At 43.7% G+C, this 13850-nt stretch overlaps 1 protein-coding gene across 3 annotated transcripts in view; it reads left to right on the forward strand.

Moving 5' to 3' along the window:
• The window catches only part of LGALS3BP (galectin 3 binding protein), a 150624-nt gene that overhangs the window by 19743 nt on the left and 117031 nt on the right, over positions 1-13850 (forward strand). For all 3 annotated transcript variants that reach the window (XM_086931072.1, XM_086931073.1, XM_086931074.1), the window contains exon 2: positions 1032-1214. In XM_086931072.1, coding sequence (XP_086787198.1) covers positions 1133-1214 — 82 coding nt within the window. In that variant the 5' untranslated portion in view covers positions 1032-1132. The remainder of the gene's footprint in view (positions 1-1031; positions 1215-13850) is intronic.

Consider the following 13850-nt stretch of genomic DNA (forward strand, 5'->3'; position numbering starts at 1 on the left):
ACTTTGCCTGCCAAGTAAGTGAACTGTGAGACTCATAAGATCCAGTCAAGGACTGAGTTAAGATGGGATGTAACGGTCAGCAGACTAGAGATTGCTGCCAGCCTGCACCGGAAAGTACCAGACCCTGCTTTAGCGCCGGACAGCGTGAGTGCGAGTATAAATAAATATGGGCAGAGCTACGCCAGGCAGTCCGCGCCTAACAGAGACACTGTGTGTGTGTGTGTGTGTTTATTGCCGTGCCTGAAAAGCCCTGCTGCGCGCATCCCTAACAGGCGGGTGGCCACCCCCATGAATATAACATTAGTAACACATCTGCGTACTCTGAATGGCCAGTCACAGCACCATGCACGTTCAGAAAGGAGGATGCGAGGCGGCTTTGTGGAATTCCAAAAGGCTAGACTGGCTCCGGATTTATGTAAGGGCCATTACAACTTTAAGATAACCTTTAAACACCAAAACACAGCCTAACGATACCAAGAAAGACTGTACGGTGTGTTCATGGCTCTTCGTTGTTATGATTCAATATTCCCTGGCGCATAGTAGACCGGCACCGAGCCACCTCAGCACCTCCTGAACCCATTTGGTTCTCAGCCATCGAAGAGTTGCCTGGAAGAACCAAAATATTGACCTAATTGACATGAATTGCACGCAGCTGCAGCGTGTGCACCTAGAAGACCCTAGGAGCTGTGCAATAAGAGGTTATTGTAATTCACTATGTTTAGGGTATGTAGGTACTCCAGGCACCCCATACCACTGACCACCCCTCTATCTTCAATCCCGTCCATCCCACACACACAGCTGAATTCCTTCTAGTGACACTTTCTCTACCAACTACTCACTGAGCCCACTGCAAAAAACGTCCGTCACTGTGAATGGTTAGGATCATAAGTGATCCAGTCAGAGTGACTGCAGAATCTGTCAACAAACAGGACTGTTCAGGTAGTACACAGCCACACTCACTGGTATTTAAGTAATGTGCTTGCATGCTCCAAACAAGCTTGAACATGATTTAAATTGCCCCTTCTCCTCAGAACGAACGACCGTCAAAAGGAAAAGCAACTGCTGTAGTGGAACAGCGAGGACGAAGAATTGCGCCACCAGGCGGTTCACCACTCTCGGCCCTGCTCTACAGATGGGGTCCACTGGACGACGACATGAAGATCTCCCGCAGCTCTGGGCCCTGCTGCTGTCCTTGGCCTGTGGCCTCAGTGGAGGTAAGGTCTGCAGTGGATGTGATGTCATTACTACAGGCTGAGGCCCCGGCTTCAGATTGGGTCTCCCCTCCCCCTGTCTTGGTCGGACCATTTGGCCGTTCCCCTAAATCTTGTTCTTCCCCTCTCTACTGTGCCTCAGCTGGATAATAACAAGTGGGAATCGATGAGGAACTTTAGGGGGCTAAACAACAATACACTTACCCCCTTCATGTCCAATATCAAGCCTCTGTTAGGAAGTGGTGCCAATACTGTGGCCCTTGATCTGTCAAACACTTTGGCAGGTGCCGTTGAATCCCTAGCTCCGGCTAAGCAATACTACTCTGCCAGGAAACGACCTTCTGCTCCCTGGTTTTCAGACTCCCTCAGGGTCCTCAGACAGGGATGTAGGAAACAAGAAAGACTTTGGAGGCTACATCTGGACTCCATAGAGAAGGACAAACACAAAAGACTTCTCAAGGGCTATAAAGCTGCGGTTCTGGCAGAAAAGAAGGCGCATTTCGCCAAACTGACTGCTTCACTCAGCTCCCCTAGGGACCTGTTTAAAATAGTTGACACCTTGTCCCTCCTTCAGTCACCTGACCCCATAGTCGCCTCCCAAGAACTGTGTGATCAGATCCCCACCTTCTTCCATACTAAGATCATGGACATATACACAGACTTGGAAGCTATCAACCTTAGTCCTGGGAGCCCCGCCTCGATCGTCGCACCCCCTTTGGAAATTCAGAAGCCCGAACCCTGTTGCATCCTCACTCATTTTCCCCTCCTCACTCCCAAGCTTCTTAGTCCACTCCTAGACAAACTTAAGTCCGGATCCCCGCTTGACCCCTGTCTTTTGAAAACTCTCAAAGAGTGCAGGGAGGTAATACTACCCCCCCTTGCTGAGGTCATGAATCTGGCAATCTCGGAGGGCGTCTATCCCCTTCCCTGGAAATTGGCCATTGTCAAGCCCTTGCTGAAGAAACCTACTCTGGACCCTGGGACATTGAAAAACTTCCGCCTCATTTCTCTCCTCCCTGCCCCTGCTAAGCTACTAGAGGCACACCTTAATCATCATCTGAGTGCCTTTCTGGATAGCTCCAGCTCTCTGGATCCCTCACAGCACGGCTTCCGGAAGGCTCACAGCACTGAGCCGGCGCTCACAGTGGTTGTCGACAGTAACCGCACTAAGGTCGACAGTGGCCAGATTGCCTTACTGGTGCTGTTAGACCTTACTGCGGCCTTCGACACCCTGACCCCTTCCATTCTAGCTAGCCGCCTCAGTAAGGTGGGAGTGGCCGGTCCAGCACTCAGCCTCCTAACATCCTTCCTTGACCAGCGGAAGCAAAGGGTGAAGCTGGGCGATTTTCTCTCGCCAGTCAAGCCTGTGAAGTGTGAGGTACCCCAGGGCTCCTCCCTGAGCCCCACGCTTTTTAACATCTACGTGGCCCCACTTGCCAGGCTTGTAAGATCCTTTGGGCTGGAAGTTCTTTCCTACTCCGACGACACCCAGATTGTGGTCTCCATATCACAATCGGTGAACATAGCGACCTTAAATTTCAAAAACTGTATGAAGGCAGTCGCAGGCTGGATGGTTCAGAACTTCCTCAAGCTGAATGGGGAGAAAACGGAGGTTCTCATTTTTGGAGGCAAACACGAGACCTGGTCAATGGACTGGTGGCCCTCTGCCCTTGGCGCCAGTCCCACGCCCTCTACTTCGGCCCGAAATCTGGGTGTTATCCTGGACACCACCCTTACCCTTGATAAACAGGTTAGCAGGACAGTTTCTACCTGCTGTGGTGCCCTAAGAATTTTAAGAAAAATCACTCACTATCTCTCCCTAGAAGCACGCAAACAGGTCGCGGTGGCTATTATATCCTCCCGGCTGGACTACTGCAATGCACTATATCTAGGCATTAACAACGGCTTGGTCCAACGCCTTCAGATTGTGCAAAATGAAGTGGCCCACTTTGATGGCAGCGTGCGTCAGGCACTGCCATCAGGAAGAACCTGCACTGGCTCCCCATTCAGGCCAGGGTTCATTTTAATGCCCTCTGCCTTACGCACCACGCCCTAAATGGGACTGGGCCAGAAGACATTCGTCCCCTCGTGTCTCCTTATGTCCCCGGCAGGGCTCTTCGCCCTGCCAATAAAAATCTCCTGACTGTTCCCTGAGTCTTCAAGGCTAGATGGGGTGGAAGGGCCTTCCGTTCCCTCGCACCCAAACTGTGGAACACGCTCCCTGATGACCTCAAGGGGCTTGCCTCTCACGCTCTTTTCCGCAAAGCACTCAAGACCTGGCTTTTCCGAGAAGCCTACCTATGATCTGGCCACCTCTTGCTCAAACAGTTGTACCATCTTTCAGCGCCTTGATGCCTTCGGGTTTAGTTGCGCTCTAAAAATCCAAATTCATTTATTCATTCACGAGGATGTGACATCACCCAAGTCTTTTGGGGGCAGTGGCCGATGTGGGGGCAGGGGGAGTGGAGGGGAGCATCTGAGGTGCATAGCATGGCGTGCCCATAGTTTATTATTTTTTACTTTAGTAAAACAGTTCCCCTACTTTTTTTAAAAGACAACCGTCCCAGGATGGTCAATTGTGACAGTTGAAATGTTTCAGCAGAAGTGTAAGGCAGGAAGCTGTACTGTGAAACCGAGGGACATGCAGACAGCTAAACAACGCAGGGGCAGCTCCTCCACTATGGCAGGGGACCGCCGCCCCACTGCTTAAACGCAGAAAATGAAAAAGAAAATACTTTTATTGTCATTTTATTTTTCTTTGACTAGGTCACTAGCAGGGAAGGAGGAGTAATGGGCACCGAAAGTGCGCATGCCAGTTTGGCCAGCCGTCCGCAGCTAGCCAAACTGGCATGCACACTTGGATATCTCCAGGCTATTTCTTGGAGATAGCTGCTGGGCTCAGGAGCACAGGCTCCCATTCCCTGCTGGAGTGTGAAACCAGCCCACTCCGCCCAATCCTAGCGCTTCTCTCAAGAATAGCATGAGAGAAGCACTGGGATTGTGTGGTGGGCTGGGGTCCTGAGCTCATGGGAACTGCTGTGCAGGGAGAAGAGGTGTGGGAGCAGAAGATAAGTGTATATTTATTGTTTTTTTAAATTTCTTTTTCCCTGCGCTGCCCCTGCATAGAATGGGCAGCAGCTGCAACTGTAAACGCACCTTCTTGCCAGAGTGCCCGTTAGAGTGAAGGAAATGGAAATGTATGCAACTGGTCAATCTTCAAATGTAAAGGGTGCCTGTGACCTAGAATTGGCTTTAATTGATGGAATCACTTGCAACTTCCTGATGACGCCGATTTATTCTCTATGAGAGGTATTGTAAGGGAACTACCAGCTAAGCTGTGAAGTGTGTGCTTTTAAAAGACAGTAAAAATTTGCACTATGCACAGTCTGGGTATTACTAAAATCTATATTTTAAAAGCACTCATATCTTAAACCTTTTAGTGCATTTTGTAGCAGCCTATCTTATACTGTGTGATGCAAGTTTAAAATAATGACTTACATGTTCACTGAGCTTTCTCTCACAGACTGGGCTCTAAACATAGACAAGTAACTATTCTCCCCCTGCACCAACCAGGATTCAAATCTATGGCTCTCTGGTGCAGTGCATAATGTACAGCAGCGCATTTCTGACTGATTAAGATAACTTGCATTTAATTTTCATAGAAGCTGTACTTTTTTAATGCAGTTCTGTTTGGTGGGCCTTGGATAAGAGCGGGATATAACTACCTTGAACGTGGGAGACCATGGTAAGATTGGGATGTGGGTGCATAGAGTCAGCATAGTAGAGAGATTGTCAAAATTGAGAGAGGACGTGTTAAAAAAACAGTGGTGAGATCCTGATCAGACCGCACAAGGAGGCGCAGCACCACGAGAAGCTTTTGAGGCAGGAGTCAGAGACACCCATGTGGGAAAGGAGCGTGTAAGAGATGTAAATGTGGGCATATGCTGTTACGAGACAGTGGCATGAGATATGAGAGAGTCTCCATGCCTTGAGTTAAGGTGGTGGGTGGTGTCCAGGAGTTGAAGGGCATCTTTGTGCTAGCAGATACTGTGCTGTCTGCACACCTGGGCACATGGGTGACTGCACACATAGGTGATAGTGGTAGGCCCTATTCAGGAGTAGTGAGGGGGGGGTGCATTCCATGAGTTACAAGGGCATCTGTCGACCATGATATTGAGCAGTGTCTGCACCTCTTGAGATGTGGAGGGAAATGCATATCATAGGGAAAAGGGTAATCTGTACTTCTTGAGCTATACTGGTTGTAACCCCAATGTATATTCACAGTATTAGATATGAATACCTACCACCAACTCTTCATTGAAGTATCTGCACACCATAATACATCTGATAAATACCAGCAAGATATATTCTTGCCGCGAGTCATGGGGAATTAATATTGAAAATAAGGTGAGAGCTTTCTTTTTATTTAGTTCGTTGTTTTCTATCACATGAACATAATACTAATGAACATCAGAGTGCCCTGAACTTAGGAAATAGTGCATATACTTTCAGCGAGGTCTATCATAATGCATTCAGAAACTTGAGAAAAGATCTGCTATTAATCATCATAGAGATAAGAAAAGTTCTGCGTTATTTTGTGGACTCGGAGCCAGGGTGCAGTTGTCAAAGAGAAGAAAGAGCTAGACACAGTCAGCTAGAAGGAGTCTTAGGGTGCAGGAAAGAGGGAACGGGTCGTTTTGGTGCAGAGGGTTCTTCAACATTCTGCGCAGTGCTTTAAATGGAAAAAAATAAGTGCAGGTACTCACCAAAAGGAACAGTGGGTGGAGTTTAGGGCGGGGCTAAGGGGGAACAAGGGGCGGGGTTAGCTTTTTGACCGTGCCAAGGTTGTATGCATGAAATCTGCATGCATTTTATCAACCGCCTACGGATTACATGCTGCTTCAGCCTGCCTTAAATCGAACAGGTGGCCTACAGCCCACTGACCCATCTGTCCAGTACTGGTACTCTTTTGTAACATGCACACGTCACTTTTCTCTTGTAACATACTGTTTGCTACCTCTTACATTTTGTTTGCTTTAGATACTTGCGCAAGTGCCACCATTGCCTCATGTAACGTTTGTTCTTGTGCTGGAGTGTCTGCCATTTATTGCAGTACTATACCTCTACTTGTACTTTGTATGCTTTTGTAACCTGCACACATATCACCTTTTCCTCCTGTAATGTATCGTTTGCTACCTCTTGTATTTTGTTTGCTCACAATTGTCACTTTTGCCTCATTTAACTTAACGTTTGCTTTTGTAATTTGTTCACTTGCAATTTTCTCCTCATGTATCATTACTGTTCCTATTGTGAAGCGCTCTGGCACCTTCGGGTAAAGTCTGCCCTATATAAAAACTCATAAAATGAATAAACAAGTCTCTCCTGGAACATTTGTAAACCAGAGTTAGGGCCAGAGCTGACAACGTCTGTACTGGGGAACCAGGTGCCAATCTCCACATTTTTGATTGGTCTTAAGGTCTGTCCAAGGTCGATGAAATTGGAATCAGCGAGTGTGGAAGTGGAAGTGTGCAAGAAAGCAATTCAGATGCGTGGCGACTGTAAAAGCCTTCCCAGATCTATCTTATTGCTCAACACAACACAATCAAACAATTATAACGCCCTAATACCGGTCCATTGCATATCCAAAAACATTTGGGGACCATATCAGGCATACCTAGTGCGGAAGGCAGCAGCTGAAGGGGAACTAACACGTTTCAATGAAACAGTAATTGGATAGGGTACATCCAAAGGCAACATTGCGCAAGCAGTAGAATTTGCCAGTAAAAGCACCCTTAATGTTAGCAAATGAACATGCAGCATGATGCGGAGTACACACATCGGCACTTGACGAGCTGCCACATTAGGGGCACAGGCAAGACTCATGTGGTTGTAAATTCTCTATAAAAATTGGTTTAAATATGATTGACTTTTAGATTTCATGACGTATACCTGCATCTGATGTTAAATTATAAATGTGTATTGGTTTAATGGTTGTTATATATCTACATAAAAGTATAAATAACGTTTTTTTTAAAAAACTCTGCATGGCCATTGGACACTCATTCAGTCTCTTCTACACAACAGTCAGCTCCTCCTGTAATGTATCTTTGCAACCTCTTGTATTTTGTTTGCTCACAATTCTCACTATTACCTCATGTAACTTAACGTTTGCTTTTGTAATTTGTTCACTTGTAATTTTCTCCTCATGTATCATTACTGTTCCTATTGTGAAGCGCTCTGACACCTTCGGGTAAAGTCTGCGCTATATAAAAACACATAAAATAAATAAACAAGTCTCTCCTGGAGCATTTGTAAACCAGAGTTAGGGCCAGAGCTGGCAACGTCTGTACTGGGGAACCAGGTGCCAATATCCACATTTTTGATTGGTCTTAAGGTCTGTCCAAGGTCGATGAAAAAGGAATCAGCGAGTGTGGAAGTGGAAGTGTGCAAGAAAGCAATTCAGATGCGTGGCGACTGTAAAAGCCTTCCCATTCGTTCTTTTGTTATGTCCTGAATAGTGCCTCCCACCGCCACCCATTAGATTTTACAGCCCCCTCTTAGCGCCCACTGTGAAAGATCTTTGGATAAGCAAATGACTCAGCAGACACACCTCTGCTCAAATTTACAAAGCAGCTGACGCTGGGTCCTGGTGACGAGCTCCATTGATTTATTCCGTGCAGTGCTTAAAAGGTGCTGCCTTAGTATAACTTGAGGGATAAAGGGAGCACGCTGCCTCGGTTAAAGTCTGATCCCCATGAGTACCGGTACTCTCTTTCTTCTAGAAAAAAGTGCCGGTACTCAAGGGGAGAAAATGAAGAAGTGCCGGTACTCAGTACCGGTGAGTACCGGCCCATTTAAAGAACTGAATTTCTGCGGGATGGAAGTTGTAGGGCAGCAGGAGGTTGCTTAACCCATCCCATGCTGGTGACGAACCCCAGCCGTCATGCACTACGGTGCTCGTGTGCTGATGACGGCTGGGGTTCGTCATGGCCCGCCCGTGTTCGTCCGGCGGCCGCACACGGGAAAAATCGCGGCCGCACGGAAGGGGTTAAGGTGAAGAGGGGAGCATTTGTTTAGATTGTGGATACAAATATGTCAGAAGCAGGTTCTCCTTCAGCCTGCTCTTGAAGGCATGGAATGATGATAATCTCTATTAGAAGTAATCCCGTATTCTTGGTGCAAATCCTGAAAAGGAGCTGTTTAAGGTGGAAGTTTTCACATATTAGTATGGGGCAGAGTGAGTGGGAAGCATTCTGTAGTGGTCAGAGGGCTCGAGTTTATATATCGAGATATTTGAGTAAATTCAGTTTAATTACTTGAAAATATGACATGCTTAGCTGAAAATACATCATACTTTCATGGGAAACCTTTTGAGCTGTGAGAGTTCTGATATGTCACAGTACCACAGATCTATCTGTCTGCTGCATATAGATCAGCATTGATGGCTGGAGAGCCAGATAGTAAAGATATGCTACAGTCCAGGCAGGAGATGTCTAGGATTTCAATAGCTTGTTTAACATCCTACTTATGAATGAAGGGTTTGCATGATCGGAGTATTCTCAACTGTTGGTAAGGTATATTACCAGAATATTGCATATGAAATATCATGATAGAAAAATATAACTGCCATACTATGGATTTCCAAAATATCATGCGGATAAATATATTTAGCTAAGTATATGGTTACTATATTTAACTTCACATATGTGTACATTGACAATATTTATCTTCAAGGTACAAAGAGGGAGTTTAGAACAGTTAATCCATACTTATATATTTACCTTCCTGATATCTGGATCTCTTTATTTAGGTCTTGATATTTTTGTATCACAATGTTTCTCTTGGTTTGCTGACATTCAACTGGTGATCAATGCTTCAGGCAGTGGCTCTGATGTGTAAATTCAAGTTAAGCTTGTTGTTAAGTGTCATACTTAAATATGTAGCTCACTTAATTATTTCATAGCAAAGACCAGACCGTCAGAGGGTTTCTTGTATTTTGTTTAATTTGTATTTTAGCTTTATTAAGAATGCTAATACCCAGAGGTGTCCAGGCGATATAAACTGCGGGAAGGGTTATGTGGTAGAGGACCACAATTGGCTCAACTGGTACTTTAAAAAGTAAGTCTTTGGGAGTTTGCAGAATTTCAACCGATGAAGCTTTTTATGAATAACTAAATATCTAAAGGAAGATGTTACCAAGGAAGAGTGGTCCGGGCAGGAAAAGAGTGACCTCCCAAGCGTGCTCTCCAGACTCTAGGCACAGACGCCAAATTAGCTGTAGAATAGCGCAGCATTCTGGAAGGGTTGTAGATCGGAAACAGCTGAGAGATAGTATGAGGAGTTGGAAGACACATTTGAAAACAGTCATATAGTAGAAGCATAATGCTTTGAAAGGCAGAGCTTTTGGACTGGGAACCAATGTAGATTGTTAGGATGGGCGAACATTCTGGCCTGTTTAGTGAAAGGCGGTTGTCTGATAGAAAATCAATTACAAAAATATTGTGTGGACAGAATATTGTGTCAAAAATATTGAAGACGAAAATATTGAGAAGGTGAGTGCAAATGGGTAAGTATAGATTTACTATTCTTAACTCCACATCTATGTAACTTGAATATAGATCTATAAGGTGCATAGATGTGGAGTTAAGTATTGTAAAACTTTGATTACCCATAGAAACTTACCTACACAATATGTTTGCCCTCAATATTCTTGACATGGCATTTTGTTCACACAATATTTGAAACTCAATATTTTGTCTAAACACCAGGAAATCCAACACAAGCCTGGCAGCGCATTCTGTGGTCAGTTGAAATGTGTGCATCAAGAAAGAAGGGAGTCCAACAAACAAGGCACTGCAGTAGTCAAGCCTGCTTATAATTAAGGCTCCCAGTTTTCTGTTTTTACTGATTTATACAGATAAAAATATGGAAAATTGTGCTTCTTTTTGGCGACTCTCCATGCTGATTTTCGTATTTTCCAGGACAACAGCTGTGAAGGCATGGGAAGTTAAAAGCAGGTTGGGATGTTCCTAAATGCAGGCATATGTTAACATATATTTATATTAATAATGCTGATATAGGTAGGTGTTGGCTGTAGATGTAGTGTTTTGCTACATCTGGCTGCTTAATTTGCTAAAAAGCGGCAGGCAGCAAAGTATCACTGCATGTTTATCAGTTAAATAAATGCGGAAGCATTGAATTTTAAGACTCTATATATTCGCTAATCACAAAATAAATATGGATAAATACCAATAAGATGGCCAAAAAATTAATATGGCTAAATACAGATGGACATGTTAAAAAAATAAATACCGTAAAACCGGGAGCCCTACTTATCATCAACTCCTGGATGAGAAGTTGGATAGCAGAGTAGAGGATTAAAGGTAAGACTTTCTTAGAAGCCTCATAATAAAGAAGCAGGTGGAGGGAGTTTATCAATGTGGGCCTCAGAACAGAGAGCTTGTTGTCAAAAACTACGATCTGGTTGTTGCAAGGATTCAGCTCAGGAACAGAACTATGCTTGGGACCATAGAGCATCAGTAGATAGAGGCTGAGTCACCTTACCACCTCAGTACCATGAGCCAGAGTCTGACTAGCTATAGTGTCTTACCTGTGCTCCTAATCATTCCAAAGAGACAAGTGAACGGACACCCAATAACACAACACTCCCGAACCTCTCAATGATCATGGTGACAGGACCCCTCCTTTCGCTCACACATTCATACTCGTCCACAATAAGTTATGAAATAGACACATAGGAAGTTTGAAATGTTTATTTAAACTATTGTGCTCTAGAATGTAGTATTCGTGTCACAATCAGAAAACAACTGCCTAGCAAAAATACCCTCCAGGGATCATTCAAATAATATCCTGATCAACATGACTTTTTCAAAGGGTCAGGAAATAATCACAATACTGCTAATAATCACTTGGCAATAACTGTAGGGTTAGACCAAGATGAACAAATGCGTTCAACCTCTAGTACCAATTGCCCAGAGGCCCTTTGCAACAGAGGATCAACGTTGGCACTCCTGATACAGGCAGTGATGACACCATTCAAACCAAGGAGTGCCTGGAAGTATGTTCTAAGAACATTGCGGTGTGGGACAGGCAAGAAAAGAAATATTCGGAACTATATACTTTTTTTAACATGTCTATCTGCTTACAGGAAACCTGGAAATTATGAGGTTTGCATATTCAAAATTATATAGACACTACAGGGACCACAGCCCACAACACATTGCCTTAAGTCTCAGACCTGTAGAATACAAAGCAGGACTGGTGTTAGCTAAGGGCGACTTAACGGTGAGAAAGGGAAAAATAATAGTTTGGAAGGATTTATGTAACCAGTTGAAAGGTAAGATTTGGGGTCAGCCATTTGTTACAAGATTTTTGTCATCTATTAAAGCACCAATGGGGGGATATAGAAGTTATATTAATTTTTTCACTGTTTTTCTCACCCAAATTTTGGGCTTTCTAGCGTATGTGCTTCCTAGCAACCGCACAGACATTTACTAGTAAGGTGCCTCCCAAAAGCACAATGGAGCACAAATTTAATCTACTAAAGACACAATATAGAAAGGAATTAAGACAGTTTTTGAAGTTCAAAGGGAAGCTACGTAATATAACCACCATAAACAAAATGAAATTAAGCTAAGAACCAAAATTCGTTATATTAAAAAAAACCAACAAGAATGTCACTAAAAACAACAAGGATATTTGGGACATTGTCAGTAAGGGCACCAAAACTCTTACAGCCAGTTATGATTACTAATAACACATGAGAAATGGGAAAAGCATTTGATGGCACTATACGGGATGCTAGAACCAACCACAAACTGTAAAGCAGAAACAGAAGATAGGTCCCAACTTACAATCCGGCAAGTAGACATCCTCATCCGAAAAATGAATTAAAAATTGAAATCCTCACGGGCACCGTCCTAATGGGCTCCCTGCTACCCTAATGAAGCTTAATCCTAAAAAAATGGGACTTGATTCTAACCCCAATGTTCAGCACGGTTAACTCAGGCTTGTTGATATCTTCTTGGAAAGGAGCAATTCTGTATCCCAGAAATATAGAAGGCTGGTTGCCGAAACGCATAGACCATCCTTTTTCGTTTGATTTGCACTATGGTGTGCTAAATAAACACTCTTTTAAAAAATGACCTCTTGTTCTGGTGCCGTGCACTCTCTCGCCGCGTAGAAGAGCGGAGAATATTGTGATATATATCTATTTATCTATACATCTATATATCTACATATCTATATATATATAGCTATATATTCCAATATTCTCCCGAAGCATTTCAGGAGGGCACTCAACAGAATTCCCACCTTCTGGTTTTCACGTAGACTTGCCTTTGTGTCACGCTTCATAAACTCTTTGCCCAACGTGTTTCAAGGAAGTGCTCCTCTTCGTCACAGGGCTTGCTTATTAAACAAAAGAAACGGCCAGTCCATCTTTTATTTTCATGGCATCAGCATGTTTGAATTTATTTTCAACCAATAGTTGGCCCGCCTTCTGTAGAGCGGCATGCTGGGACATGGAGTCCATTGCTATTCCCTTAGTGGGTTTAGTTCCTTTTGTCCATACTTATTTTCCTTAGTAGGACTCGTGGCACTTGAGGCAGGTCAGTTATAATCCTTGGAACTCTGTGCTGCATCCAGCTGGAAAATCGTTTACAGCAACAGCATCTCTGTCTATATGTAGATGGTGATCCTCCCCAGGTAAGGGCTTCCCTGCTGTAATTTGTTCCACCAAATGCCCGAAGCATATCAGGAGGGCACTCAACTGAATTCCCACCTATCCCTAAATAATTGCATAGTAGCTATCGCCTCATTGCTTTTTTGGATGCAGATGGGAAATCATTTGTTAAACACCTACTATTCCACTTGCAGGTATGGGTTGTAAAATAATACAGATTCATTTTTCGTCAGCCACGATCCCGCTCTAATTGCAGCACGTTAAACAATATTATAGCTTTACCTATGATCGTCCAGAAAGCCAGATCGACAAACATAGCATTTCTGCCTGCTTTAAAGACTTTTCAACAGCTTTTGACAGGATGATTTGTACTAGCCCCCCAGGTCTCATCCACCTGATACTCGAACTCCACACCAGCAGCTGGGTTAGAGTCAAGATGTAGAATTGTTACAGTCTATCTCTCAAATTTCCTACTCATGATGGTCTAAAGCAAGGGTGTATTTTAGCCCTGCTTCTTTTTAACTTGTATATATTGGACCTAGCAGACACACTAATACATAGCTTAGATGATGCTCCAAAGGTAGAGCAAACTAAAGTCCCTTTTTCAGCTTATGCTGATGATCTGATATCTAAGATTGGCCTTCAAAAGCAACTATCTCAAATCCAATCATACAATCAAGAAAATAATCTTTGTGTTAACATTGATAAACTTACGGTAATGTCCTTTGGCCAAAATAATTCCAAGTTCACCTGGAAGATAAAAAGCATTAAAATAGAGGAGGTCAAGGATTATCTTTATTTTGGTTTTGATATAGATAAAAATCTCTCTGGGAAACGTCTTTTAAAAAAAAAAATTAATGATAACCCAGGCAATTAAAAATTACACAAATTAGTAATTTAACTAATTATAAGTGTAGCAGAAACATAGAAATTAA

The sequence above is a fragment of the Lissotriton vulgaris genome, chromosome 7, assembly GCF_964263255.1.
Source record: "Lissotriton vulgaris chromosome 7, aLisVul1.2, whole genome shotgun sequence".
Taxonomy (NCBI): Eukaryota; Metazoa; Chordata; class Amphibia; order Caudata; family Salamandridae; genus Lissotriton; species Lissotriton vulgaris.